This window comes from Neovison vison, chromosome 5 (genome assembly GCF_020171115.1).
Source record: "Neovison vison isolate M4711 chromosome 5, ASM_NN_V1, whole genome shotgun sequence".
NCBI classification, from domain to species: Eukaryota; Metazoa; Chordata; class Mammalia; order Carnivora; family Mustelidae; genus Neogale; species Neogale vison.
In genome coordinates this window covers 20451807-20477740 of record NC_058095.1, presented here as the reverse complement: position 1 = coordinate 20477740, position 25934 = coordinate 20451807, and the positions used below count along the sequence as shown (strand labels likewise).

The following is a 25934-nucleotide window of genomic DNA, read 5'->3' as shown; positions in this document are numbered from 1 at the left end:
CTGCTCAACATCACCCCTGCCTCAGAGATGAAAGAAAGGCCCTCTGCTTAATTCAAAAATCTGACCTTCAGACAACTCTTTAATGCCACAACTAAGGAAAGACAACAACAAAATACTCCCAGAGCAACTTCTTTCCATGTGAAAACCTTTGGGCAAACAAAACCTATAAGTAGATTCTTCTTCATTTCACAGTTAAAGCAATAATCAAAAACCACGCTATGGTTGCACAAAGGTGGGCAGACACACATAGTATCTTCCAGTTAAGCCCCCTAAAGTGATAGGGACTGGGGACAGAGCCCTTTAAAGTAACTGGATATGAACAGACTTGACTTTCAATGGGTACTCTCTCAATCTTTTCAACCTAAGAGAGAAACAGAACAGTCAACAAGTTTGCTTTCTGTGCGTCCAGAACTTTGAAAGATAGCCTTGAACTTAAAGGGCTTTACAGAAAGGACACTCACAGTGGCAGGTCCAATGATGGTCACTCCCTTCTGGTCCGCCTTCTTGATCAGTTTCCTTGTGAGGGCCTCAGGGATGCCTTCAGCTATGATGGCAATGGTCCGGATCTAAAGGACATTCCGTTCCTGTTAACTCTGTGCCTCAGGTGAAGCAATGAGGTGGCGCCCTTTATAGGACCCAGCTTCCACGCCCCCTCCCAGGCTTTAAGAACCAAGTAATGTTAACAGTATGCAACCCCCTTCTTCCTATAAGCCTCTGTCCCTAGTCCCTATCCCGACTACTCCAAACCTCTCCAAAAAAGAGAGGTGTAGACATTTAAAGCCAATCTCCATTGGTTAACACCACAGAAACTCAGTAACGAAGCAGGAGCAAATGTTTCTGAAAACCCCCTACCGTCAGAAGTGGCTCTATTCCCTCCCATCCAAAAACTCACAAGACTCGGACCTACCTGCTCCCCATCTGTCCTGGTGCCTCCTCCTAAAGCAGGGTTCCAGGGTCTATGTCCCACGGTTAGTATGGAACACAAATGAGCTACTTCCACACCCAAACTAGAGAGTAGACTGGGGGAGAAAGCCAGGAGGAGTGGCTGTGGGCAGGACTTTCACTCTAGACCAGGGACCAGCAAACTTTTTCTGGTCATGTGATCTCTTGCTGTAACTATTAACCTTTGCCTTTGTAGCATGAAGGCAGCCATGGACAATACATAAATGAACACAGCACGGCTGTGTTCCAATAAAACTTTATTTATAAAAGCAGTGGGATAGGTTTGACCCTTAAGCTACAGTTTACTAAGCTTTGCTCTAGAATAAAAGGCAGCTCATGTTCAGCAGGTATGCTTTGGTTTTTGCTTCACGGAGATGGCAAAACAAGTTTACATTCTCCCGTCTTTTTTTTTTTTAGATTTTATCTATTTATTTGACAGAGAGAAATCACAAGTAGATGGAGAGGCAGGCAGAGAGAGAGAGAGGGGGAAGCAGGCTCCCTGCTGAGCAGAGAGCCCGATGCGGGACTGGATCCCAGGAGCCTGAGATCATGACCTGAGCCGAAGGCAGCGAGCGGCTTAACCCACTGAGCCACCCAGGCGCCCCTACATTCTCCCGTCTTATACTTTGCTAAGCCAGCCAGGGATCGGACAATAATTTTGAACAGAAAAATCAGTATATTAATCTATAAAGACTCATACAATTCAGTAACAAAAGGCACAAACACCTCAACAGGAAAAAAAGGGGGGGAGAGAGAGCAAGTTACAAAATATAAATGGTCAGGGCGCCTGGGTGGCTCAGTTGGTTACCAACTGTCTTCAGCTCAAGTCATCATCCTGGAGTCCCCAGACTGAGTCCCACATCTTGCTCCCTGCTCAGTGGGGAGTCTGCTTTCTCCTCCAACCCTGCCCCCCTCATGCTCTCACATTCTCTCTCTCTCAAATAAATAAAGTCTTTTTTTTTTTTTTTAAGATTTTATTTATTTATTTGACAGATCACAAGTAGGCAGAGAGGCAGGCAAAGAGAGAGGGAAGCAGACTCCCCATGGAGTGGAGAGCCCAACGCGGGGCTCCATCCCAGGACCCTAGGATCATGACCTGAGCTGAAGGCAGAGGCATTAACCCACTGAGCCACCCAGGCGCCCCCTCAAATAAATAAAGTCTTAATAAAAAAAAAAAAACCCAAGGTATAAATAGTCAATAAATGTTTTTTAAAGCTCATCTTAATTAATAATCAAAGATATGCAGATTAGGGGCACCTGGCTGGCTCAGCTGTTTAAGCGTCTACCTTTGGCTCAGGTCGTGATCCCAGGATGGAGCTCCACAATGGGCTCCTTGCTCAGCAGGGAACCTGCTTCCCCCTCGCCTCTTCCCCTCCTCCATTTGCATTCTAATGCTCTCTCTCTCAAATAAACAAAATCTTAAAAAAAGATATGCAAATTAAATAGAATGCCTATCACTTGTCAATTACATGCTTGTTTTTCTTAGAGAGAGAGCATGAGGGTGAGCAAGGGTAGAAGGGCACAGGGAGAGCGACAGAGAGAATCTTAAGCAGGCTCTATGAACAACACAGAGCCCAATGCAGGGCTCCATTTCACAACCCTGAGATCACGACCTGAACCAAAATCAAGGGTCAGATTCTTAACTGACTGAGCCACCCAGATGCGCCAAATAAATGTTTTTAAAATGAAAACATTCAGTGTTGGCCAGGGTACAGAGAAGCAGGCATTCTTGAAACACTGATGGGAGTTTATGTCCTTTAACTTTTCTGGAGGGCACCTGGGCAGGACGGATCAAAGGCTTTCAAATCTGCAAGTTCTGATGCAGCAGTCTGACCTCCAGACATTTATTCTGGGGAAATAATTAAGGATATATGCAAATGCCCATTTAAGATGCTCACCACAAGACCTGGAAAGGTGAAACTGATGTTGCCAATGAATATTTATGGATGTAGAATGAGTAACTGAAGAAAACGGACTACCAGTCACGTACAGTGTTATCCCACACGTTCAAAACCAGAAAAAGGAATGCAGAAGGGTATATTAAAATGTTAGCAACTGTGTCTCTGGGAAACTGGAACTGACTGAGGTATTCAATTTTTCTTCTTTTTACTTGATAGTATTTAAGTTTCCTCTGTAATAGACATGTAATAATTTTATAATAAGAAATTGCTTTTGGGGGGCACCTGGGTGGCTCAGTGGGTTAAAGCCTCTGCCTTCAGCTCAGGTCATGGTCCCAGGGTCCTGGAATCGAGCCCCACATCGGGGTCTCTGCTCAGCAGGGAGCCTGCTTCCTCCTCTCTCTCTGCCTACTTGTGATCTCTGTCTGTCAAATAAATAATAAATAAAATATTTTTTTAAAAAAATTGCGTGGCTCGGTGGGTTAGGCCTCTGCCTTTGGCTCAGGTCGTGATCTCAGGGTCCTGGGATCGAGCCTAGCGTCGGGCCCTCTGCTCAGCAGGGAGCCTGCTTCCCCATCTCTCTCTGCCTGCCTCTCTGCCTACTTGTGATCTCTCTGTCTAATAAATAAATGTAATCTTAAAAAAAAAAAAAATTGCTTTTGATTCTGTTGTGAAAGCCGGTCTTAGCGGCACAGGGAGGACCTGGTGGGGGAAGAGGATACTGAATGGACTCTGTGAGCCTAGGTAAGCTGCCCTGGCCAGCCTGCCTGCCCTCAGTTATCATCCTACCTTCTAAAGATCAAGTGTATCCGATGACCTTCTCCCACACCACTGGCCAGTCCTGAGTGCCAACCCCTTTGTCCCAGGGGGCAGTGCCAGCAGACACCACTCAGGAACTTCCCCTGCTTCCCCACCCCAGCGCCCACTGACCTACCTGCGCATAATTCATGGTCTCTATGGTACTATCATAGGCTGAGCGGAGAGAGGCAAAGTTGATCAGCACATCTACTTCTGGGTGCTTCTTCATAGCATCAGCCATGTTCTTGAAGACAGGGATGAGGATCTCCTTGTGACCCCAGTAAAACTTCTGCTTGTGGTCCCCACTGTGAGAAAAGAAGAGGGTCAGGATACCCCCAAACTGTCAGGGCTGGGGAGAGGGAAGCTGAGGGGAGGAGCTTTATCTAGAAGGTGGAGAGACGGGGTTCCATGTGTGGGAAGCAGATCCCCCAGGAATATGGATCCCCAGCAACGGGGATAATCTTGCTGGCTCCCCCAGGGTCTATCTTAGTGAGGCAGAGATGCTGAGAAAACCCTCCATGGCAGCCATCTCCAGTTTCTGGCCGTGGTGGGACTCACGTGAAAGGGTACACCATGGCGGCCACTGAAGGTTCATCCCGAGAGCAGACGTAGTCAAAGTCCAGCATGCCCTGTACAGCCCGGGTCTGCATGCCCCACACGATGGCCTTGGTGTGGCGGCTGAAGAGAGTGGCACTCTTTCCTGGTGGGCAAAGACACAGCAAGTCCCAGAACACACACTCCCAGGAGACACACACTCCCGGGAGACCGGCAGGGGCTGCCACACCCCTCCACGCCGGGTCTAGAGAAGGGAGCCCCTCACCATGGCAAAGGGATGTCAAGAGGCTGGGACTCTGAGAACTGGGGGAAGAGTGCCCTGGTTTCTTGGTCAAGAGGTGGCAGAGAGAGCAAAGAAAGCTAAGAGGACCTGCCTAGCTGGTAAGGAGCTGGCAGTGAGCACAGAAAGCACTCCCGTGCAGAGAAAAGACCCACCACAGGTGGAGAATCCCTACAGGACTTGTTCCGCCTCACAGGAAAGGCACGTAATCAGCATTTTGCTTACATGCAGATGATCAATTAGGCTTGATCAACAAAAAACATCAAGCACTCCCGATTCTGGTGGCCACACAACTTGAAACAACCTGACAATCATCACTTCTAAATCTGGATGTAATCCAGCTCAGGTCAGGATCAGAATCCTCAGGATTCTAGGTCAGTGTAGGTCCACAGAAGCGGCTGGCTGCAGCCTGATTTCTACCCGAGGTTCTGGCCTGAGCACACTGGCTTCGTGGCACCCTCTCATCATTTTCTGCGCTGTCCCCACCCTCCTGCCCTCCTCCCTCTAGCAGGTGGCCCTCTCCTGCTCAAAACAAGGCTCTTGGGCGGTTCTCCAGCAGGCAGAAGAGTGAGAGGTAAAAGAGGGGAGAAGAGCTGTCAGAAGTGCTTGCGCAGCCTGAAGGGAAAGGCCTCTTCACCACCCTGCAGACAGGTGACCCGTCCCTCCCATTCCCTGCAAGTCGCTGGAGGGAAGTAGCCCCAGGGGAGGTTCTCAGCTCCTTCAGGGAGATCAAGGCCCTGAGCTCAGGGGCCATCTGGTATTAATTAACCTAGTGTACTAGTGCAGGCTTGGCTAATCAGGTTCAAGGTCTGATTGAAGAAATGTGAGCTCACTCTCCCAAGGCATGCAGGGTTCTCATCCCTATGCAGGTTTGCTTCTTCCCTCTCAGCTGTAAGCTTCTCATACCGGAGGGCTCCTGCTCTTCCAAATACCTGGGACTTGCCGTCACCGGACCCTTCTGGGTTCTCAGGAGACATGAGATCACAGAACAAAGATAGCCACCTAATCCAGTACCCTCGCTTCCCAGGCCCCGGAACATGAAGCTCAGAGATGCCAGATGACGGAGGTCCTGTCACCTAGCATCAAGGCCAGATTATATAGTAAATTACGATGCAGCTTAACTGTACCAGAGAGGAGGGCGGGATACAAGCCAGAAGGGCCTGGCCTCTCCTCACCCTCAGGGGAGCCTCCCAAAATCAGAATTGAGCAAGGACACAAACCTGCATCTGTCTACCCCAGAGAGTACAGAAACGGGACAAAGTTTCTGCAGTCTCCATAAGCCTGCGCACACCTCCAGCACGAAAAGGGCAGAACTCAAGAGTGGTCCTTCCTGAGCACACAGATGGCAGAGCTGAAGGCCGTCCTCCTCAGCACACCAGCAGCAGGGCTAACGTCCCCTACCAGGCTCCTCTGCTGGGTCAGGGACTGACAGTAAGAGAACCCCAGCCTGTGGGTGGAAGAGCTCTCAGAACGGGGTAGGCGCCTATTCTTCTGGCACAGGGCTCAGCCTCAGCTCAGGTCTTTCAGGTAACAAACGATCTTTCCAGAGACAGGAAACAGGGATCAAAGGCAGATAGTGAGAGTGCTACATTCCTGGCCTTTCTAGGGGGATATCCTAGCCTAGCCTAGTTGCCCCTTCCCCTCCCCTTAGCAAGGGATCAAAGGTCACCATCAGAAGCTTCTCCTCCTCCCACAGCTGTGAATGTCAAAAAATTAAGTGGAAGCCCTGACGCTTTTGGGGTGGGGTGGGGGGCATGTGTTCGCGTGAATATGAGTGAGCACAGCAAATATCCCTCGTGTAAGCAGTGACCTCCTACACCAATGCCCAGATCCCCTCTAGAGATTTCTGGCACATCCATCCAGACCTCTACCTCTCTCCTTGACTTGCCTAGCCTGTCTTCCACCCAAAACCCAGAGAAGTCAACCCGCTGCTGACACGGAGAGCTCAGGGATGAGGACGCAGTGCTGAGGCTAGGTGGGAAAAGTGAAAAAAGTAGAGGCCCTGAGACCCAGATGGGAATCCCAGAGGGCTGAGGCTGCCACTCCCCCTTCAGCTTCCATGGCTCCCTCCTTCCCACAACGCTCCTCCCTCCTCAGCAGGCACCACTCCACTCTCCAAGGCTGTGGGCCTGGTTCGTGCTCCCGAGCTCCCTACCCTGTCCTGTCCGGAGTGTGGAGCCAGAGACAGCTGGCCAGGAGGGTGCTGAGTAGGGGTGGAAGCGACTAAGCAGGGGTGGGAAAGCGAGAGAGACCAAAGACTAGGACTTGGAGCGGGGGAGGGGAAACAAAGCACATAGTAAACACTATAACCCACTAATAAAGCCACACACAGAGCTGGGGCGGGGTGGGGGCATCCTACCTTGCAGGGATCTTGGACTTGGGACTGAATCTGTCAAAGAAAATGACCAAGGCAGCTGAGTCACCTGCTGGTGGCTGGAGGCTTTGGAGGGAGAGGGTGGGAAGAGGGAAGGGTCCCAAGGACAAGCCTCACAGGGCTGATGCCCTCACTGTCTCTCATCTGTTTCACAACAGACAGGAGTGAAGCCAACAGAAGAGAAGAGAGCACTGATCGGCAGAGCAGAAGCAAGAAAGGGCAAAAGGCCAAAGGGCCAGAGAGGGGGCAGGAGAGGCAAGAAGGCCTGGAGGGGTTGCTGAACATCAGAGGCCCCCAGCCTGGTGGAGGGGCAGCTGGCCAGATCCCACCCTCATAAAGCCAAGCCCCGTGTTTGTCCCCCTGAAGCACAGTAAGATGAGTAGGTCACTGGGGTCTGTCCCTGTGCTGGAGACAAAGTTGGTGGCTGAGAAACAGCTTACAATCTCGAGTGCCTGGAGCTGGTGGAGCTAGTTCACAAAATGCCTCAAGCGCACGCTGTCTGCACCAGGAAGAGGCCGCACCAGCCCTGTGCGGATCAACACCCATTATCTCACCCGGGCTGCAAGGGCCAGCTGGCAGGGGTCACGTCTGAGGAACCAGAGGATGCAGACCTGACCTCCCTGATAAGGGAAGCAACAAGCAGATGGGCTGGTTATCAACATGGGCTCTTACGGTGGGCTCAAAGAAAGGGCGGGGGCGCTTCAGAAGTACCCCAGAAGGTGGGATGCGCAGGAACTACCACATGGGCGCTTGCTCTGCCGTCCCAGCTCTGGGCTCCTGCTCTCCACTGAGAAGCAGAGTCTGGAGGGCCTCGCCACCTCCGGGTATTTCTGGGAAGGCTTAGGAAGGCCTGAGTCTTCATGTCCTCACGTCCATTTAGGCCCATCTGCCACACCCACTCTCTCAGCAAAGCCCCAACCCTGTTCCAGTGCCCCTGTAGGGCCTGGACAGGGCAGGTGGACTGGGGTGGGGGCAGCGGGGAGGGCCCACAAGTTACCTTGTGGCATGGCAGGCTTGGCCTTCTTTGCGGGTGCCACCTCATCGGCCCTGGACTCAGAGAAAGACGCCGTCCTGCTGGGGGCTGGAGTCTGGGGAGGGATAAGGAGACAGAGTAAGAATCACGGGTAGCAACTGGGAAAAAAAGCTATTGGTCCTTAAGCTTTGGGTCCTTAAGGCCCAAAGAAATGGGGTCACACGAACCATGTACAGAACTATTCTCTACAAAGTGCTTCCAAAACTATCATCCTAACGTTAAGCCCTCTTGAGATGGGAATTAGTATTGTCCCATGTCACAGATGAGCAAACTGAGGCTCTGAGAGGTATGATACCCGCCAAGGTCCTGCTCTCAACATGATTTGAACTCTGGTCTGATTTTAAGGCCCCTAGTCCAGGGGCACCTCGCTGGCTTAGTCAGTGGAATGTGCGACTCTTGATCTTGGGTTGTGAGTTCAAGCCCCATGCTGGGTGTAGAGCTTACTTAAAAACCTAAAGTAATAAAACCCCCTGGTCTTTCCATTATACTACCTTGCTTGGGCAGGAAAAAACTGGCAGAGATAGAGAAACCAATCTGTCGGGGCGCCTGGGTAGCTCAGTGGGTTAAAGCCTCTGCCTTTGGCTCAGGTCATGGTCCCAGGGTCCTGGGATCGAGTCCCGCATCGGGCTCTCTGCTCAGCAGGGAGCCTGCTTCCTCCTCTCTCTCTGCCTGCCTCTCTGCCTACTTGTGATCTCTATCTGTCAAATAAATAAATAAAATCTTTAAAAAAAAAAAAAAAAAAAGAAACCAATCTGTCTTTCCCCAGTGCCCCAAGATGGCTAGGGAACCACGCAGGGACACCGTGTTCTGGATGGGAGGGAGGCATGCTTTAAGGTGGAGGGCAGGGGGCACCTACCGAAGTGCTCCCGCTGGCATTGAGGAGGAAGTTTGCAGTGTGGGCCGCAGTGGGTGGCTGGTTGGGGATGGGCCGATGGCCCAGGGCCATGCCCACGATGGCTGTCATGTGAGTCTCTGTGCCAAAGACATGGATGGGGATCCCAGTGGTCTTCCCTGTGAGGGAAAGAAAAGAGTCCGTCATTCAAGTCTGTAAGTAAACCCCCAAGTCCGTATGACTCTGCAGAGGCCCCTGCACAAGACCAGTTATCCAGGGCAGACCAACTGCCCTATTTTCACTACCAAACACCTCTTTGTAAAGACCACCTGCTGTTAAGAAGAACAAGAAAGAAGCTTTCCAGATACCCTGAAGCAGCTGTGAGCATAATTAGGAAGGTCTGCGTGGTCCTGCTGCCCGCTGGCCACTGGCTCTCCAAACCCCTGACCTCGACGTCTGTGTGGCCTGGCCCCTGCTCCCGATCTCCCGGGCTCAATTCCTCAGGGCCCTGGCCCTTCTCCTCCCTCCTCTGCTCAGAGCCCTCCCATCTCTCAGCTCAGCCTGAGTGCCACCTCTCAAGGAAGGCCTTCCCTGACCTCCTCCCCCACCCTGCCGCCTCACTGTATGCACACATGCCCACTGGACAGCATCTTCTAGTAATCATTTACTTGCTTAATGTCCTCTGAGCTTAGTGGTCTGTGATGAACATTCACTGCGCTATCCCTGTGGCAGGAACTGAGCTGTAGGTGAAAATGAGGACGGGCACCCCTTCGAATGAGGTAGGTGGACTCCCGTTTGCCACATCCACCAGATTTGGGAACATGGGAGGATGAAAAGCTTTCGCCCTTCTGGTCAAAGGGCACAGCACGCGTCCTGAGCAAGAGCATCCTGTCCCCTCTCTTGATACCTCAAGGGCTGAACCCCTGGCCCACACATAACTGCTCTGGGCAAAGGGGGGGCTACACTAAAGACCAAAGCTGCTGGTGACCAAGTGCACGTATCTCAGGCTCAGTGAGGTCAACTTAGGGAGACACAATCTTAGTCCAGACTGAGAGGAGGTCCCCCAACTTCTGGAAAGCCCCAAAGGTGAGGTCTCATGAACCTGCCAGAGAACCAAAAAATGCAGAATGAAGAAAGGAAACCAAAGCAGATGCCACTACCCTCTTGCACCTCATCTCAATGAGAGACAATGCTCTCCATCCTACTAGTTACCTGCCCTTCCTCTCCTCTCCCCCCTTACCCTCCTGCCTCTGAACCTGCTATCCCCCAGGCAGCCAAACAACCCTTCCAACCACAAAGTCTTCCACAGGCTGCCAGCCCAGGGACATGGCCAAGTGCTCCCGGCACCTGGACCAGCTCCACATGGCCCCTGCCGCCTCTCTGCCTTGCCTGCCAACACCCCGCCTTTGCTCCCTCAGCCCTGACCGCTGGTCCCACAGAGCAGCACGCTCCATTCGGGGCCTTGGAACTTGCCTTTTCCACCACAGCCACCACCGAGCTGCTCCCTCCTCTCCTCTAGCTCACTGCTCAGATGTCACCTCAGTGAAGCATTTGCTATCACCCCATTAAAACTGGCCCTGGCCCCTCCCACACACGCTATCCTTCCCTTCGGTTTTGTTTGCTTTCCCAGTACCTTGCGCTACCTGACCTGACAGTCCCTGTTCTCAGCAGCACAGGGGCCTGCTGTCACAGGGCAGGTGTTCCACAAATATTTGTTACGCAGCTGAACAGCAATGCTTTGCGAAGTTTAGGGCCGGGGCTCTGACCGCAGGAGCAGAGAGAGTGAACGCTGAAGCAAGCTGCCCATCCAGAAAGGGGGTTGCGTGAGCAAGTGTCTGAGGACCGACCCGCTTCCAGGAAGCCCAAGGAGGCAGAGAAAAGGTCCCCCCGTCTTACCGACTTCTCCCATCACCCGCAAGCCCTCCTGATAGTTGGGGCCACCTCTTCGGACAAAGATGGTGACCTCATGCTCCTTCAGGGGGCCCTGGTAATCTCGAATTGCTCTCACGATGCCCTGGAAGCATGAAGGGCCGATAGACACATGACTAAAAATCAGGCAGTCCTAAGTCAATTATTTATAACCCTGATAAACACGCCAGGGTGTACGCCACGAGAGCTGCTTCTGGCGAAGAAGGCAGGTAGGCCCCGGCAGGCAAGAATTTCACACATGTGGACTAGACCACCCGCGAGCAACCAGAAGGCCCAGGGCTTGCGGGCACATGAGCTGTTGCTGAGGTACCTGGGAGTCACACCCCTCAATGCGCGGGGATGCTGGCTCCTGTCAGCCTTGTCACTTACTGCAGTCTGGGGGGAAATCGAGGCCAGAGTCCTAGGCAAGAGTTCTCCGAGCTATCAGGCCACGATCCACTTAAACATCCAACTCCTACTAAAACTTCCTCCAGCAATTTTGGGGAGCTCGTAATGAGTAGCTACCTTGGAAACGATCTGGGAGAACAGGTGTGTACAGAGTTCTGTCTCCCCCGACAGGAGGTAAGTTTACAGGGTCCAGGATGTGACATCTGTCACCCATGGCACTGCACCTGAAGCTATAAACCTGGTCCAGCCCCAGACCCGAGCACCCTACCTACCAAGACCTCCACCAGACTACAGCGTTGTGTGGAAGTCAGCACAAAGCTGTGAAGGTTCACCTGCTTCCCATCTGTCTGCTGATCAGGAACAATTAAGGACATCCTGTTTTAGGCAAGACTGATGAGGCCTGGTCCCCTGCTTCTTCAGGGATCACTTTGAAGGCTGACATTTGTTTATTCGTTACTCTCAAAACTTACACGTGACTACCAGGTAGGACACGCTCTTCTGAAGAGCCCCACTGAGCACTGGATGATACGGAGCAAGACATGGCCTCCTGAGGTGGCTGCTCAGAAGGGGATGAGACTCTCGAGCCCCGTTAGTGCTGTCGTCCTTCCTGGCCAGCCTCACACTCTGAACTGTGTGCTGATGCCCCTGATCTGTGCACGGGACCCGGGCTGACAGGCCCTGGCTGAAAAGAACAAGGGCCCCAGATCATTGGACCATTTTCCTCATTCTGACCTTTTGGAGAAGACCCGAATCTATCCCAGTGTCTTCAGCATCCCCAACAAGGGACCCCGGGACAAGAGCCCCTACTGAAATGGGTACATCATGGTACCCAGTTTCTGCCTCAAACCTGGCTTACAGAAACCTCCCTTCCTGGCTTCCCCCAGACCTACATTCCCCAGAAATTGCACAGCCCTCCATGGCTGGTTACCTTGAACGTGGCAGCCACATTGGTGAAGTTTGCGATGCTGCCTCCGATAATGAGGATCTTGCCTGTGTTTGGAGGAGAAGGTTCATTAGAAAGGCAGACTTGAACGTCGTACCAGAAATCCAATTGCGGGTATTCTCTCCTCTTTAAGCAAAGATCCCCCAAGCGTTAAGAGGTATCAGTACAGGAGTTGGGTATGGTGGGGAGCAGTCTGGCCTCCCCGACATCCATTCAGTCTTAACCAACTAGGCTTCCCATCACCTGCCTCACCAAGCAGGTGGTTAATGAAAACCCACCAAACCTCTATATTGTTCCTGACTGGCACTCAGAAACTCAGTTTGGTCTGTGGATAACCCCGGTCGGAATCTCTTCTGGCTCAAGGGAAGGGGAGCTGGTAGACTTAATTCCCAAATACTGAACAGGTGGTAAAGGGAAGCTGGGAATCCCACAGCCCAGATAATAAACATAGAAGTGGGCCACTAAAACAAACAAACAAACACCAAAAAAAAATACCCAACAAGAAATGTAAAAAAAAAAAGCGGGCCACTAAGATCTGAGCTTACGGCAGTAAGAACACACGGTTACGTCCGCCCTTGCAGCTGCTCGTAGGGCTCTCTGTACACATCACTTCCTTGCCTCCCCAGAGCTCCCCATCCGACAGAGGCCACACTGCCCATTGCAGAGTTGGAGAAACAGAGGTCCAGAAGCTAGGTGACTAACCCCAGGCCGCAAAGGACCAGGACCACCACCCCAGTGTGTCCTCGCCCAGAGCTGTTCCCACTACAGCACAAGGGGCCATCCTGGGAAAGGACCATGTGTGTCTCACCATCTGGGTGCTTCTCCCGGGTCATGAGGGAGAGGATCGTCTTGGCATAGTCATAGGTCTGCTGCTCGCTGGGGGCGCCCGAGTACTCCCCATAGTTTGCCAGTTCGTTGACACCCCCTAAGTCACAGATGGTATCACTGCCGGGGAGATACAAGAAGTCAAGGCTGGCTCGGACTCCAGTGGCAGAGGGTGGCAGCCTGGTGCTGAGGAGGACAGCAGGTGCCCCCAGAGCCCTAGAGTCAGCCTACAGGACTGACCCCTCGGGCCTCAGACCCTCCACGGTCCACCATAGTCACACCTGAAAGTGAACTGCACTGCCTCAGGCTCTCCCTGGCAGTAAGCTCTGCTAGCCCCAGGCCATCGTGGGACTCAGGACTGACACTGGGAAGTTGAGGGAACAAGGAGCGCTTCCAGACATAAAGAAAAACCATGCAGTCCAGGAATCCCTGCCAGGAGTCCCTGCCGGGCTGCCCAGTGGAGGAGTGAAATGGTTGCAGCCAGAGGAGGGCTGAGCCAGGCACAGAAGGGAACACAGCAGCCTCCTGCCTGGGAACGAGCAGATCCCTACTGTGCTTTAAACAAAAACCACCAATTATCACAAAGAGTATAGAATATGAGCCTAATATTCCTATAAAGTGTGAAAGTATGAAGACATACACAGGCATTAGAACAGCTGGAAAGAAGGAAGGAGGGGTGGGGAAACAGCCAGGCAAGAGTTACCTTCAGGTTCTTCTCTGTATTTACTACACCTCTGCATGAAGCATGTGTTGTTAACTACAAAGATTAAAACTAATAAAAGTGACCTCATTTGGAAGCAAACAAGAAAGTTGCAGAAGACAGCATAGAGGATAGGCTTTCACCAGAGCCTCTGTTCTGCACCATGGGGAGAAAATGAAGATTCCCAACCCCTACTCGGAGGGGAGGCAATTTGATCCAGACTACGCACATGTGGACTCCAGGCAGACCTGGCTGCCACCCCCTGCAGCAGCCCCTCTGTCACCTGTACACGACTGAGGCACCGCCTCCGGCCACCATGGTCCAGATCCTTCCCTTGGGGTTCAGCAAGGTCAGCTTCAGGCTCGCCCCACTTTTGGCATCCAGGTCTGCAATGTAAGCCTCCTAGGGACCAGAGAACAACAGGTGGGTCCTGGGGGTGCCCCCTTCACTGGGTCCCAGGACCCTGCCCCTTTCCCTGGAGATACATAAAGAGGTCCTGAAGCCTTGATAGAGTCAGGGAGAGGAGTTGTGCAGGATCCTAAGTGCCTGGGATGAAACATGAGGACGTCCTCCAGTACCGAAATCACATATGGCCATAGCCACGACCTGGGGACAAACTTCCCAACTCCTTTGTCTCTGACCTCAAGTCCCTGGCCCTCTGCCCAAATCCCAAGCCTCACTAGGTCACCCTGCTGCTATCACGGCCCCCCACACCCAACATCTGCCTGCCTGGCTCATCACAGGCCCCATCCCTTCTCCCCACCCAACCTCTTCCCCTGGCCCAGGTTATGACTCATAGGCCTGATCCTGCTGAGGACCTCTTGAGAGGATGGGGTGGTAGGAAAGAGCAATTAAAATTCTCAGCAAGTGGCCTAGAGAACTACCTTCCTCCGGCAGGATTAGCAAGAGCCACTTGGAATTATCGACAAATCAAGTTAAGAGCCCAGGGAGGTTGATTGAGAGAGAAGTCTAAAAGGATTTCTGGCCAGGATTCAGAGGCTTGGCTGACTCCCACCCCCACCTCCTTTGGGGTTTTAAGAAAATTAAACGGTTCTCAACCTTCCTTTCCTGCCAAATATATAGCCCATGGCGGCAGGGGTGGTGGTGGTGGTGCCCGATGTTCCCCTGAGACCAGTCACCTTCTCCCAGGGCCCCCTCACCCTCCACCTCCTCCCCACAGCAGCCTTACCTCTGGGTAAGCCTCCCGCCCGAAGGGAGGAGGGAACTCTAGATCACCCCACTTCACTTTACAGATGTAGTCGGCTGTGGCATCTATCTTAGCCGCCAAGTCAAGGACATAGACGCCATCTTTGGTCACAACTGTGAGAAAAACAGAGGCAATCAGAGGCAGGCCGCGGGTGGAGGCAACCACCGATCTCCAGTCCCCTCCACAGGCTTCTCCACACACCAACCACCCACTCCGGGGTCCCACCCAGACCCAGCAACTACCCAGCTCCACAAAAAAAACCAGATGGCCCTTCCACACAATACCCCATTAAAAGAAAAATAAATAATTTAAGACCACCCCCCTCCGCTCTGACCTATAGGTAAAGTGACAGGGAAGTCTGTTTTAGTTGCCATGACAATTTTTAAAAACTATTGATTTAGGGGGGTGGGAGGTTGGGGTACCAGGTGGTGGGTATTATAGAGGGCACGGCTTACATGGAGCACTGGGTGTGGTGAAAAAATAATGAATAATGTTTTTCTGAAAATAAATAAATTGGAAAAAAACTATTGATTTATGTATGTACGTATGTATGTATTTATTTATGGGGGTGGGGCGTGTGCAAGTCAGGGGAGGGGCAGAAGGAGAAGGAGAAGGAAAGAAGCGACTCCCTGCTGAGTGCTGAGCCCCACCCCCCAATCCCATGACCTATGAGATCATGACCTGAGCAGAAATCAGGAGTTGGACTCTTAACTAACTGAGCCACCCAGGCGCCCCTGTGCCTCGGCAATTTTTTTTTTTTTTTTTTTAACAGGATAGAGCAATCCTTTATTTTTAGACACTTTCACAAAGAGGTTTTTAGTAACTGAACTTTCCTGGGGAGAAGAGAGAACAAGAAAATCAGCCTCCAGCCGTCAGCAGCAGCTCTGCTCCGGGTCTGGGAGCCCACGTGGGGAGGTGGAGACGCATACTTTTCTTCCTTTATTAGTTTATCCTGTTGCCTCCTGACGTCACTTAGACATTCCATTGTTTTCTGCCGAAGCAGACATTCTACAAAATCGTCAAATTCTGTTTCGAACTCTTTCTCTGCACGGGGACCACGGATTCCAGGCGCACATCCTCTCCATTCTTTCTCAGAAGTATAACATCCACCTGGAATCTCGTGATTCTGAGCACTCTGGATTGTCACCCAGCGATCTAAGTTAAGGCCCAGCCTTCCCTGCGCATCAAAGAGAGGCATAGCGTCACGCAGCCATGCCCCTGTCTCCTCGCTGGCTGCCACTACTGGATGATCTCACCGTGGCAATTTTTCAGCTTTTTCTTAAATGCTGCATTCCACGCCTTCAACCTAACCATTCACCCTTCCACAGCCTTGCCCTTAAAACGAAAAGTGTTAAGGTACAGGCTGCTGTTGGGAGACAAACCCCGCCCCCAGGGGTGGACATATCCGTGTCTTGGGGTTGGCTATGGGAAGCCTTAAGTGTCTAGGTGAATGAGGAGCCACGGGGTGCACTGGGCCCCCAGCCAGGATTCATTTACTGCTGACTAACTGGATGCGCACTCTCCATTTACCCCAGGGCCATTTAGTTAATGAAGTTAGCACAGAGCCATCTGGTTCCTTCTAGGGGCTGCATCCCCAGCTGGAATCTGGAACCAGACTTTGCCCTGAGCAGCCCTGGCCAGAGCCAGCTCGTACCACCTTCCTCCCTCACAGCCCAGAGGCTGGGACTAATGTCTTCCCAGCCTTGGGGCTCAGTGACAGACCCACCCCTGGGAGCTGCTCCAGGGGCACTGAGGGGACAGAAGGGCCCGAGTGGTCAAGTCAGTGCAGAAGCAGCCCAAATCCTGGTAGCTCGGCTTAAGCAACTGGCAGGAATAACCACAGCAGAGAGTAAGGTCAAAATCAGGACTTCCCCATCACAGAAGAAATTAAAATCGAAGAAAGCTGGGGTTGGTTTAGAAGAGGGATAACCACTGTTTTCTGAGAGCTCATGAGCCCAGACATCCCTCTGCAAACATACACCAGTCTATAGTGCCCTCTACAAGTGGGGGTGGCGGGGTGGGGGGGGCCGGTCTGATGTTCCGAAGGTCAAGGCCAGGGTTACCACAGGCACTGGGACCCTGTTATGGCTGCCCCTTGCTCAGTACCCTCCCTCCCCCAACACAGCCAGTTACCAAGAGGGTTGATCTCGAGGTAGGTGAAGTACAAATCCTCATAGAAATTGAAGAGGCCGGAAATAAAACTGGCCAGAATCCTAAAGGAGGAAGGAGAGAGGGCTGGTCAGTCCTCAGGGAGCCAGGGAACGGGCTCAGCAGCCCCCCAACACTCCCGCCCCACAGCAATCTCTCACTGCCACGGACAGCTCTACTTCCCCATACTGGCCCTGCCACCCTCTCTCTTTCCTCAGTGAACCCTGCTCTCTGGACATCACTCTTCAGCCAATGAGGCGGAAAGGAGCTGTCAGGCATGAAGCTAGAGGCGGCGGCGCCAGACAGACAGGGGCAGCGAGGTGACAGACACAGACAACGTGTTTCAGTCTGAGCCGGCCTCCCGTCAGCACCCAACACCCTCCTCGGGACAGGGAAGGACTGTGCCTACCCTCCCACCCAGATGCTGGGGTGAGGCAGGGTGGACGCCCACACAGGGAAGCCGGCCTTGCCTTCCCTGCTCCATGCCCAGAGCTGTCAGCCGCTGCCGCCCCCCCTGCCGCCCCCTGCCAGCCCTCCCTCTCACTCAACTCTTTCTTGTCTCCAGGAGCATGGACCAACAGGTGTTTCTTGACATCCTCAGGATTCAGTTTCTTGTCCACGCCAACGAGCATTTTCTGGGCTTTGGCATCCACGTCGCCCACATCCACCCCACCTTCATGGTGGAACAGGACGTAGTCCCCTTCTCGGGTAGCATAGATGCAGACGTAGAACTCCTCTGCCTTGAAGGGGAAGGCAGCACCACGCAGTTGAGGAGCACTGAACTGGCGAGTCCAACCCCTATGGTCTCATTTCTAAAGCCCTAGAGCACTCACCCAGGATACCTGTGCACCATCTTCCCCTCAGAGGAAGGGGAGAGAAGAGGCCACTGCCTAGCTAGCTGACAGTCCAGCCTCAGGCACAGGGACCTGACCTGGGGAAGGGTGCCTGCCTTCAAGTCCTTCTCATCCGAGCACTGAGCAGCCCCCTCTGTGACCAACCCCCACTCCTCCCTGCTCCATCTCTGGCCTCCCTGCTCCATGGCACCCTCAGACCCTAGGTACAACTTCAGAGATTGTGGTCCCTTTGACTTTTCTCCAGCAGCTTGATTTCTTCCTTTCGCATTTTAGGGTCGACAAACACAAAGGGAGGGAGAGGACCCAGCTTGGAGCTACCTCACACATACCTGACTGTGGGGAACGAAGGGTTCGATCAGAAAATTCTTGAGGAAGCCTCTGGCCTTGCCCACCTGTGGGGATTGAGGAAGCTGAAGTCTAGATGAACAGCAGGCCTTGCTCCCCAGAGCAGGACAGCTGCCCTCTGCTCCCTCCACCCGGCCATCCCATCAGAGGTGGGACCCAAGTACTAGGGCCACAACATCTGACAGAGAGAGATTTTTCCAGAAACCAGTGTGTGTCCACTGGGTGTCTGTGTCTGTGTCTGTGTCCAGACACAGGGTCTGTGTCCAGACCCCTAAGCTACAGCAGTCTCCACGAGATCCCCCTCTTCCGCCCACTGCCCTTGTGTTGGCTACACCTGGAAGTGTATTGACCTCACACCGTCTTGTTCAGCCTCTTCTCTGAGGCTGACAAAATGAGCTGGGCTGACAACGCTGCCCCAGCCCTGAAGCACAGACATCAGGAGTCCTCTCCCTCCTGCCATCAGTCGCACAAATTAAAGAGCCCAGACCAATCAAGGCTCTCCATCCCAGAGCTCAAGCAGAGAAACCCAGACCAAGGACGAAGTCTAGGCCCAAGGAATGAGCAGGGATGGGAGCGGGAGGCTGTGGTGGGGGCGGGGCGGGGGGGGGGACACTTCACGCACACTTTCTGGCTGAGGACAACAGGCCTGCAGAGCTAATCAGTTTGAGTGTGTTCCTGGCTGCCGCTGAGGCGAGACAGCCCTCATCCCAATGTGTCCTGAAGCCCCCGCCTGCCCGCATGCGTCACTGCTGAGTCAGGGACCAGACAGTGATCTGTCAGAGGTAATGACCCGCTCCTGCCAGCGCTGACATCCCCCTCCCAACAGCCAGCCAAGGAGAAGGGAGCATGAGGACCGCCATGGGGGTACCACTCAGCCCCCAACCCTGTGGTCCTCTCCCCACAGGCCTGCAAGCACAAAGGCCAGTCAAGATCCCTCCGCCCCCTGGTCCACGGGTGACTTTCAAAAGCCCTCTTTACTCCAAGAGCCAGAAACTGGGAAATTACCACAAAGGGCTGATTTCAGAAAGACCAGAGAGAGAGAAAGCTGGCTCCACCACCATCCTCATCCTACTTCTGGGACTGCCAAGGGAGAGGACAGCACACTCCTGGTCACAGTCACCCAAGACAGGACAGCACACCCTCCCCGGTCTCGGGGACACCTCAGCCCCCTCCCCCTTTCCTGTTCCCCAGCCCCTTGTAATAGCAAGAAGGAGAACTGCAATTTTATCCCCGAGCCTCTCCTAGATCTTCCCGAACCATCTCTCCCTCTAGCACTCATCTCCAGAGCTGACATTAACCACCAAGCTGGGAGAAGCCAAGAACCGAATTTACCCTTCAGTATTCACAGCCTCATCCGAGGCTCTGGCCCCATAATGTCTCTGCCTAGACGAGTCTGCCTCTCCTTTCTGGAACTTCTTCTTACCCACCCTCTTAGATATACACGTCATGAGCTGCTGTGCCCTTTCTGGAAACTGAAAAGAACGGAGTTCCCAGAAAGGGCCTCAGAGACCCATCTCCATGTTTGCCTTTAAGAAACAGACCATTTCCACCTGGCCAGAAACCGTGTTGGGGTGACTTCTGCAGCCCATCTTGCCCTTCACCGATGGCAGAGCTGGAAGCGATCAGCAGGCCTGGCCCTCCTGCTCAAGTTAGCCCTGCGGGACCCTCGCCTTCCCCACGCTGCAGGGTGGCTGGGTGTGGGGTGATCCACGCACCCTCCTGATCTGGAGGTGACCGCATCTGCTTCTGTTCCCACATTGCCTCCACCCCGGCTGTCCCCATGCACTCACGGTGGTCTCCTGCCCCAGCCGTGGTTTCAGCCAGGACTTAACGCCTTCCAGGGTGAGGTTGACTCCCACAAGGCCTAGCTTTCCACGCCGTTTGATCAGCTGGTCTGGCTTGACCACCAAGCTCTGGAACGAGAGGGGTTTGTACTTAGAGCAAGGAAAGAAAAAGGAGAGCCAAAGGCTATAGTTTGGGGTCCCAAAGCACAGAACAGCCTGCATGGCTTCCAATCCACTTACCCATTCTTCAGGTCAACTCCTAGAAGCTTCCCTCCCCTATCCCAGCCTACACCTTTCTTTTGACAGCCAGGGATCTAGAGCCATCCGTGCCCAGGATGGGGCCTGGCACGGAGTACCAGCTGAATGAGTGATTCCCTAAACCTCCCTATGTGCTATCTTAGCTTCACTGAACCATGAAGTCCTCAGAATATGGACCAGCACCTGTGCTCCAAGAGGAGGGGCAGAAGGATAGCCCTGGGGTGACAAAGGACCTTAGAGATCTGGTCAGTTCCATCCCGGTGCTCGATCCTGCCAATAAGGCCAGCAAGTAGCCCCTATGCGCTGCTCACACACTGTGAGCCAGGGGAGGCATCACCTCCGGAGGCGGTGAGATGGAACGCGCACCCCCGGAAGCTGCCATGGGTCCTGGTCCTGCTCCCTGGGCCCAGCCCGGGAAGTCTCCCCTTCCCAACAGTGGCCCTGCAGGGAGCCGGACAGAGGAGGCTCAGCTCCACACTGGCCGCCCAAGGCTGCTGGCCATTCTACACAGAGCCCATGGCACGCTTCCCCATAAACCTGACACTCCTGCTGTGTCCACCTGGGGGAGTGGGGCACACACCTACTTTCCCTGAGCACCGACCAAATGCCGGCTGGCAAACTGAACGCTTTCCAGACATTACTGCTGAACCTGACAGCTCACAGGTGAGTGTTCCACCCATCCGACAGACGGGGAACCGGACACTCAAGAAAGGTAAAACGGCTTGCTCCAGGTGACATGGTTTATCAACAGAGAGCTTCGATCTGGACTCCAGTTTTTCTAGCTCCAAGCCACGTGCTCTCCCAGGGCACCTTGACATGTGGGGCCCACGGCAGAACATAAAACCCCGCTCGGCCCACTGGATGCTGCCCAACGATGTGGGCAGCCTGCCATCACGTGACCTGCTACGCCGTCTCCACCAAACCCATCCTTCCTCTTCCTCTGACCCCGGGCACGGAAGAAGGGTCCGGCGAGGGCGGGCTCACCTGGCTGAGGAGCCAAGGGTGGTCTTGCAGCAGACGGGCCCAGTCTGTGTCAGGGGTGACCCGGGCATACTTGAACCGGTTCTGGATGGCCGAGGTGGTGCAGATGTACTTGTAAAGGAGTTCTTTGCCAGTCTGCTCCGAAATCGCCTTGGCCGACATGGCTGCAGACGGACCTGCTCTACCTGGTGGGGGAACAGGAGTTGGTGAGAAGAGGCAGGGGAAACAGACCCATGTCTTGTGGCCCCCAAACAATAAAACCAGATCTCGGTGCTCCTCAAGAGAGGGAATGAGGACTGGCGCAGCAGGAGGGATGGAAGGGAGATCTCAATGAGCACTTCTGAGGGCCAGAAAGGAGGATCAGGAAGTGATGGGAGAGAGAAGATGATGGAGAAAGACAAAGGTGGCCTCTTCCCCGGGACTCTTGGCCTCAACCCTGTCTCTTACTTCTTCTCAGCAAACCAGCTTACATTTATCTTGGAAGAAAAGGCAGCCGGATGGGGAGACAGGAATATCAGTGATGTGATCCAAACCGGAGCACTGGTCCCACCCGAGGTCCCACACAGACACTGCAACACACCCTTTGGTTCTGTGACCTATGGGGCGCCCAGCCAGAATTGTGCAATGCTGCCTTTACTCCCCCTACAGGTTTTGTCTCCCCCACACCCAGACTCACCCACTTCACACTCTTATACTTCTCACCAGGCTGAGGGCCAGGCAGTGAGTTACTTAACCTCAAGCAGGATCAAGCCCCCGAGGAGCCAAGAGGAAGCGTCATCTCAGAGTTTATTTCTCCCAGGACACTAGACTCCCATCCCTGAGTTCAGAGCAGACACAGGGCAGGGGAACAGTGACCTTCAGTGCATCCCACCCGCCCCACTGAATCACCCAGCTCTAAGCAAAACACAGGCCTCTCTAGGGACTGCCCTATACTGGTCACTTCTAACTGAGCCAGAGCTGGGGGAGAAGGCAGAAGTCATCCTCTGTCACACACATGGAGACACTCCTGTGAGGCACACTGAAATATACCTATTTCTTAGATGAGGACTAAAAGCTCAGAGGAATTAAGGTAACGTGCCCAAAAAGTCAAACTAATAAGCAGGGGGATGCAGGACTTGAACCCAAAACCTCTTATTCCTGGTCCCCAGACAATCTCACACCTCAGTCTGAGAGTTTTTCTCCCAAGGCCAGGCCGGGTCCCCCTTCACCTCACAGAAGGGTCTGTGATGACAATTTCTTTATCTTCCCCCACTCCCACTGCTGTGCCCTGACACATCCATTCTCTCTTGGGTAGAGAGAGAGAGAAGCAAGTTGGGAAGAGGAACAGAGTCCAAAGAGGAAGGAAAGCACACCATCATTCACGCTAAGAGTTTGGCCAGATCAGGAAAGGTCATTCCAATCTCTCCCACGAAGATCCAGAACTGAAGCTGCTGAAATTGCTGGGGAAGAAAAGTCCAGTTCAAATGAAGGAGGGTGGGGTTAGAGACTGGGCTTGTTTATACACCCAGGAAGGTTGGTCTCCATCCCCAGCTCGGGGGAAGGCCAAAGTTCCAGAGGACACACTTCACTTCTCTCCCAACTGGCCAGGCTGGGGCTTCAGGTTCTAAGCCTGGCTTGGCTGGCCCCCTCAGCCTCCCAGCTCCTCTCTAGCTTAGCACAATGGGTGCTTTCAGTCTGGTGTCTGGCCCAAAGTGGGATAGCTGGGAAGGGGCTCAAAAGAAATGTTCCCTTTTCTGGCCTTCCCCTGGGATGACTTCCGGCTCCAACTCAACATGAGTTTCCAAAGGCGATGCCTCAGCTGGCCCCAGTGTCCCATAGTTCTCCACCCCCCACCCACTCCAGCTCCATTTCCCAACCTTCTTGACTTCAGACCAGAAAAACTGGTCCTGAAATCAGATGGGTACACCTGCCCCTACCTCCCAAACAGAGTGCAACCCAGGGCAGATCAGACAGGGAAAGGAGACTCAGGGCAGCTGCTGACCACCCTCAGTGGTTCAGACACATCAAACTCCAGGACGAAGGAGCCCCTCAGCTAAGCCTCCCCAGCAGAAAGCAGTCTGATACACACTACCAGAAAAATGTCTCAATCCCCCCCCCCCAAAATCTGGCACCTTCCAAAGCAGGCAAAGGATAAGGCTGAGAAAAGGGATGTTCTGGGCTGAAAAATCTCCAACTTATTGAGCCCCAGATCAAATCTCAGACCCAGGAGTTCATTTCTACCGGGTATAGGGAGGTGGGGTAAGAAAACACAACACGGGGATGATACAGGATAGAACAGATTTGCCAGCTTACCAAAACAACAGATATGCCACCAGAGCACTTTGGCTTAGATGGGGCAGACCCTTTCAAGGCCAAGACAGGATTTACAATAGAGTAACAGTGGGGAAAGAATCTGGCCTCTGCATAGTCACCAATGCAGGGTAAGGCTCACAAACCCAGGGAGTAGCCGGGGTGGAGAAAACTTGCAAATGAAATGTTCAGAGGAGTCCCCGACGTCTCTCTAGGGCAGTGGCTCTTAACCCATTTGAGGTCTCAGACTCCTGAGCACCTGAAGCCCAGAAAAATGTGCCCCTACCTGACCCTGGATATCATTTTAAGGTGCTTATGACTGTGACCACAGACCACCTGTATGAGCATCTACTCTAGTGACACTGGGACTTAAGTGTTAAAAAAAAAAAAGTGTAGCCCAATCTGGGTCTGGAGATCGACCCCACCGAAGTCTTAGACTGCCTCCCCAGGAACTGAATATGCTGTTGAACAGATGATAGGGGCTTTTAGGACAGAGCTAAGATCCCAGGGGTCTACTTTGGGGCCCCAGGAACGGTCATCTAATAACAAGTAAAAGTGTAAATCACTTGGGGGTAATCACGTCAAGGAACTTGACCACAAATACACACTCTCTTTCTCTCTCACTCTATCTCCCCGATGGAAGGACTTTATGAGCTGAATGGGGTCTTTTCTGCAGACAGGTAAGTGACCCAGGATTGGGTTCCTCCACAGCAGCCACTGAGGACTGAAGCAACCCACAGCAAGGCTGAATGAAAGGAGCCTGTGCCCCGGGAACGCACGGCTGGGACACAGCCAGTGCAGAGGAAGCACTGGGGATGCTACTTAGGGTCTCTCTCTGGAAAGACAAAGAGCACTCTTCTCTAGATTAGCTTCCATAGTATTGGTGTGGGTTTTGTTTTTGAGAGGACAAGCGATTCCTAGGGTGAAGGGGAGAGGCAGAACTCTGTGAAGGTCCCCTACTACAGCAAGCATAGTGTCGGAATGGAGACAGAGACACCAGCTGCCCCATGTCCAAGGGCTCTTCCCATCATGCTGGCCCATGCTGTTGAACAGAAATTCTGTTGCTAAGAAATGAAAATCACCAGCCCTGGGCAGCTGGGGTCTACCAGCTTTCCCTCACCCAGTACTTCAGATATTCAAGGACCTGCACTGGCTGAAAGAGCAAAGTTGAAGAGTGGAAGGAGTGGGCTGCCTGGCCAAACTGCCATGCACTGCTCCTCCCCGCTCTCCAAAGTCCTCCAGCCATGCAGACCCCAGGGGACCACCCAGTGGCAGAAGTCCTCGGTATTGCACAGTATCTGCCAAGGTTGGAGAGGGCAGTCGGCGCTGGGTCTGGCCCTCTGCCAGGCCCTACAGGAGGGCGGCGGCAGCATCCTCGGGCTCCTTCAGGATCCAGCCTCGGCCGGGCTCCGTGTCAGCGCCTGAGGTGGGGAGGGGGACTGGCACCCCGGCCATCTGTCGCTTAGACGCTGGGCGCGACGGCACCTCCAGAGCGAGGAGAGTCCTTCCCGCGCCGCTGCCCCACAGGCAGGTCCTGGCGGCGAGGCCAGGCCTCGGGCACCCTGGAGCAGCCCGGCCCCGCGTGGCCCGCCAAGGCTGCGCGCCCCGCTCACTCCCTCCACTTTCTCGGCGCGAGACTCAGTCGACTCTCCACAAAAAACAGAGGAAGGGCCTGTGCCCGGGTAGGAGTGGGGCGAGTGGCCACCACTCTTTCTACTTCCCGTCCCCCGCATCCGGTGGGGAGACCCGGATGGGGACAACAGGGAGCCCGCGAAAGCCCGAAGAGGCTCGAGGACCGGCCCCGGTCGGGGTAAGGGGCGCCTGGATAGTGCAAATGCAGTTTGGCGGAGGGAAGAGAAGCCAATACGACGGCACACCCTGTGCAAACTCCCAGAAACTGGAATGCGGGAGAGTGGGGGTGGGGTAGTCCACACGCGGCCACCGGCCGGGGTTCCGAGCGAAGGCTAACCTAAAGCGAAGACCCCAAAACTTCTAAGCAAGTGCAGCGACGACACGTGAGCACCAAGCCGGCGTCCGGGAAGGCGGTTCCGGGTTGGGGGAGGGAGGCGGGAAGCTCCTGGGGCAGGTGGGGGTCCCTCCCGCGAAAGCAGCTGCCCGCTACTAACCTCTCTGCGAGAGTCCGTGCGCGGCGCTCCCTCGGCAGGCCCCGCCTCAGCGCCCAAAGCCCGGAGCGCTCCAGCCTCAAGCAGCCGCCCGGGATCCGGCTTTTGTCCTGGCCCCTACGGGCTTCTCCCCGCCCCCATCGGCTCACGGCGCGAGAGGTCCCGCGATTGGTCACACGCGTTCCCTAGCCTGAGCGCCAGAGCTCCTCCCAATTCGCTGCCCGGTATAGCTCCGCCCCCAGGGGCGGTACTCAAGGGCTGCTGGGACTTGTAGTCCATCTGGAGCGTCCTTCCAGACGGCTGGCGGGCACCGCCTCTTCGGAGTCCACAGGACTGGGGCGGGGACGGGGGCGGGGCCTCGGTGTGGGGAGATGGGCCGGGCTACGCTGCGAGGAGAAAGTACGGGGCAGGGGGCGGTGGCCTGATCACTTAGGGGCTGGGCCGACCGC

At 54.0% G+C, this 25934-nt stretch overlaps 2 protein-coding genes across 3 annotated transcripts in view; both read right to left on the bottom strand.

Moving 5' to 3' along the window:
• ACLY (ATP citrate lyase) overlaps positions 1-25583 on the bottom strand; it is a 44144-nt gene extending 18561 nt beyond the window's left edge. Inside the window, exons 1-17 of one of the 2 annotated variants that reach the window (XM_044247937.1) lie at positions 25489-25583; positions 21077-21258; positions 19841-19963; positions 18035-18097; positions 17401-17591; positions 16837-16916; positions 14686-14816; positions 13780-13898; positions 12780-12916; positions 11957-12018; positions 10609-10726; positions 8737-8891; positions 7845-7935; positions 6833-6862; positions 4197-4338; positions 3775-3943; positions 462-566 (exon numbers count right to left, since the gene is read on the bottom strand). In XM_044247937.1, the coding sequence (XP_044103872.1) occupies positions 462-566; positions 3775-3943; positions 4197-4338; positions 6833-6862; positions 7845-7935; positions 8737-8891; positions 10609-10726; positions 11957-12018; positions 12780-12916; positions 13780-13898; positions 14686-14816; positions 16837-16916; positions 17401-17591; positions 18035-18097; positions 19841-19963; positions 21077-21235 (1875 nt within the window). In that variant the 5' untranslated portion in view covers positions 21236-21258; positions 25489-25583. The remainder of the gene's footprint in view (positions 1-461; positions 567-3774; positions 3944-4196; positions 4339-6832; positions 6863-7844; positions 7936-8736; positions 8892-10608; positions 10727-11956; positions 12019-12779; positions 12917-13779; positions 13899-14685; positions 14817-16836; positions 16917-17400; positions 17592-18034; positions 18098-19840; positions 19964-21076; positions 21259-25488) is intronic. The other variant, XM_044247938.1, reaches the window with a different exon arrangement.
• On the bottom strand, positions 15474-16745 carry LOC122906214 (NADH dehydrogenase [ubiquinone] iron-sulfur protein 5-like). Its single transcript, XM_044247939.1, has one exon. The coding sequence runs from the start codon at positions 15899-15901 to the stop codon at positions 15506-15508; it is 396 nt and encodes a 131-aa protein (XP_044103874.1). The 5' UTR covers positions 15902-16745; the 3' UTR covers positions 15474-15505.
• Positions 25584-25934: the final 351 nt, after the last annotated feature.

Excerpts from the sequence above, each read along its gene's own strand:
- LOC122906214 (XM_044247939.1), bottom strand. The coding sequence starts at position 15,901 with ATGCCTCTCTTTGATGCGCAGGGAAGGCTGGGCCTTAACTTAGATCGC.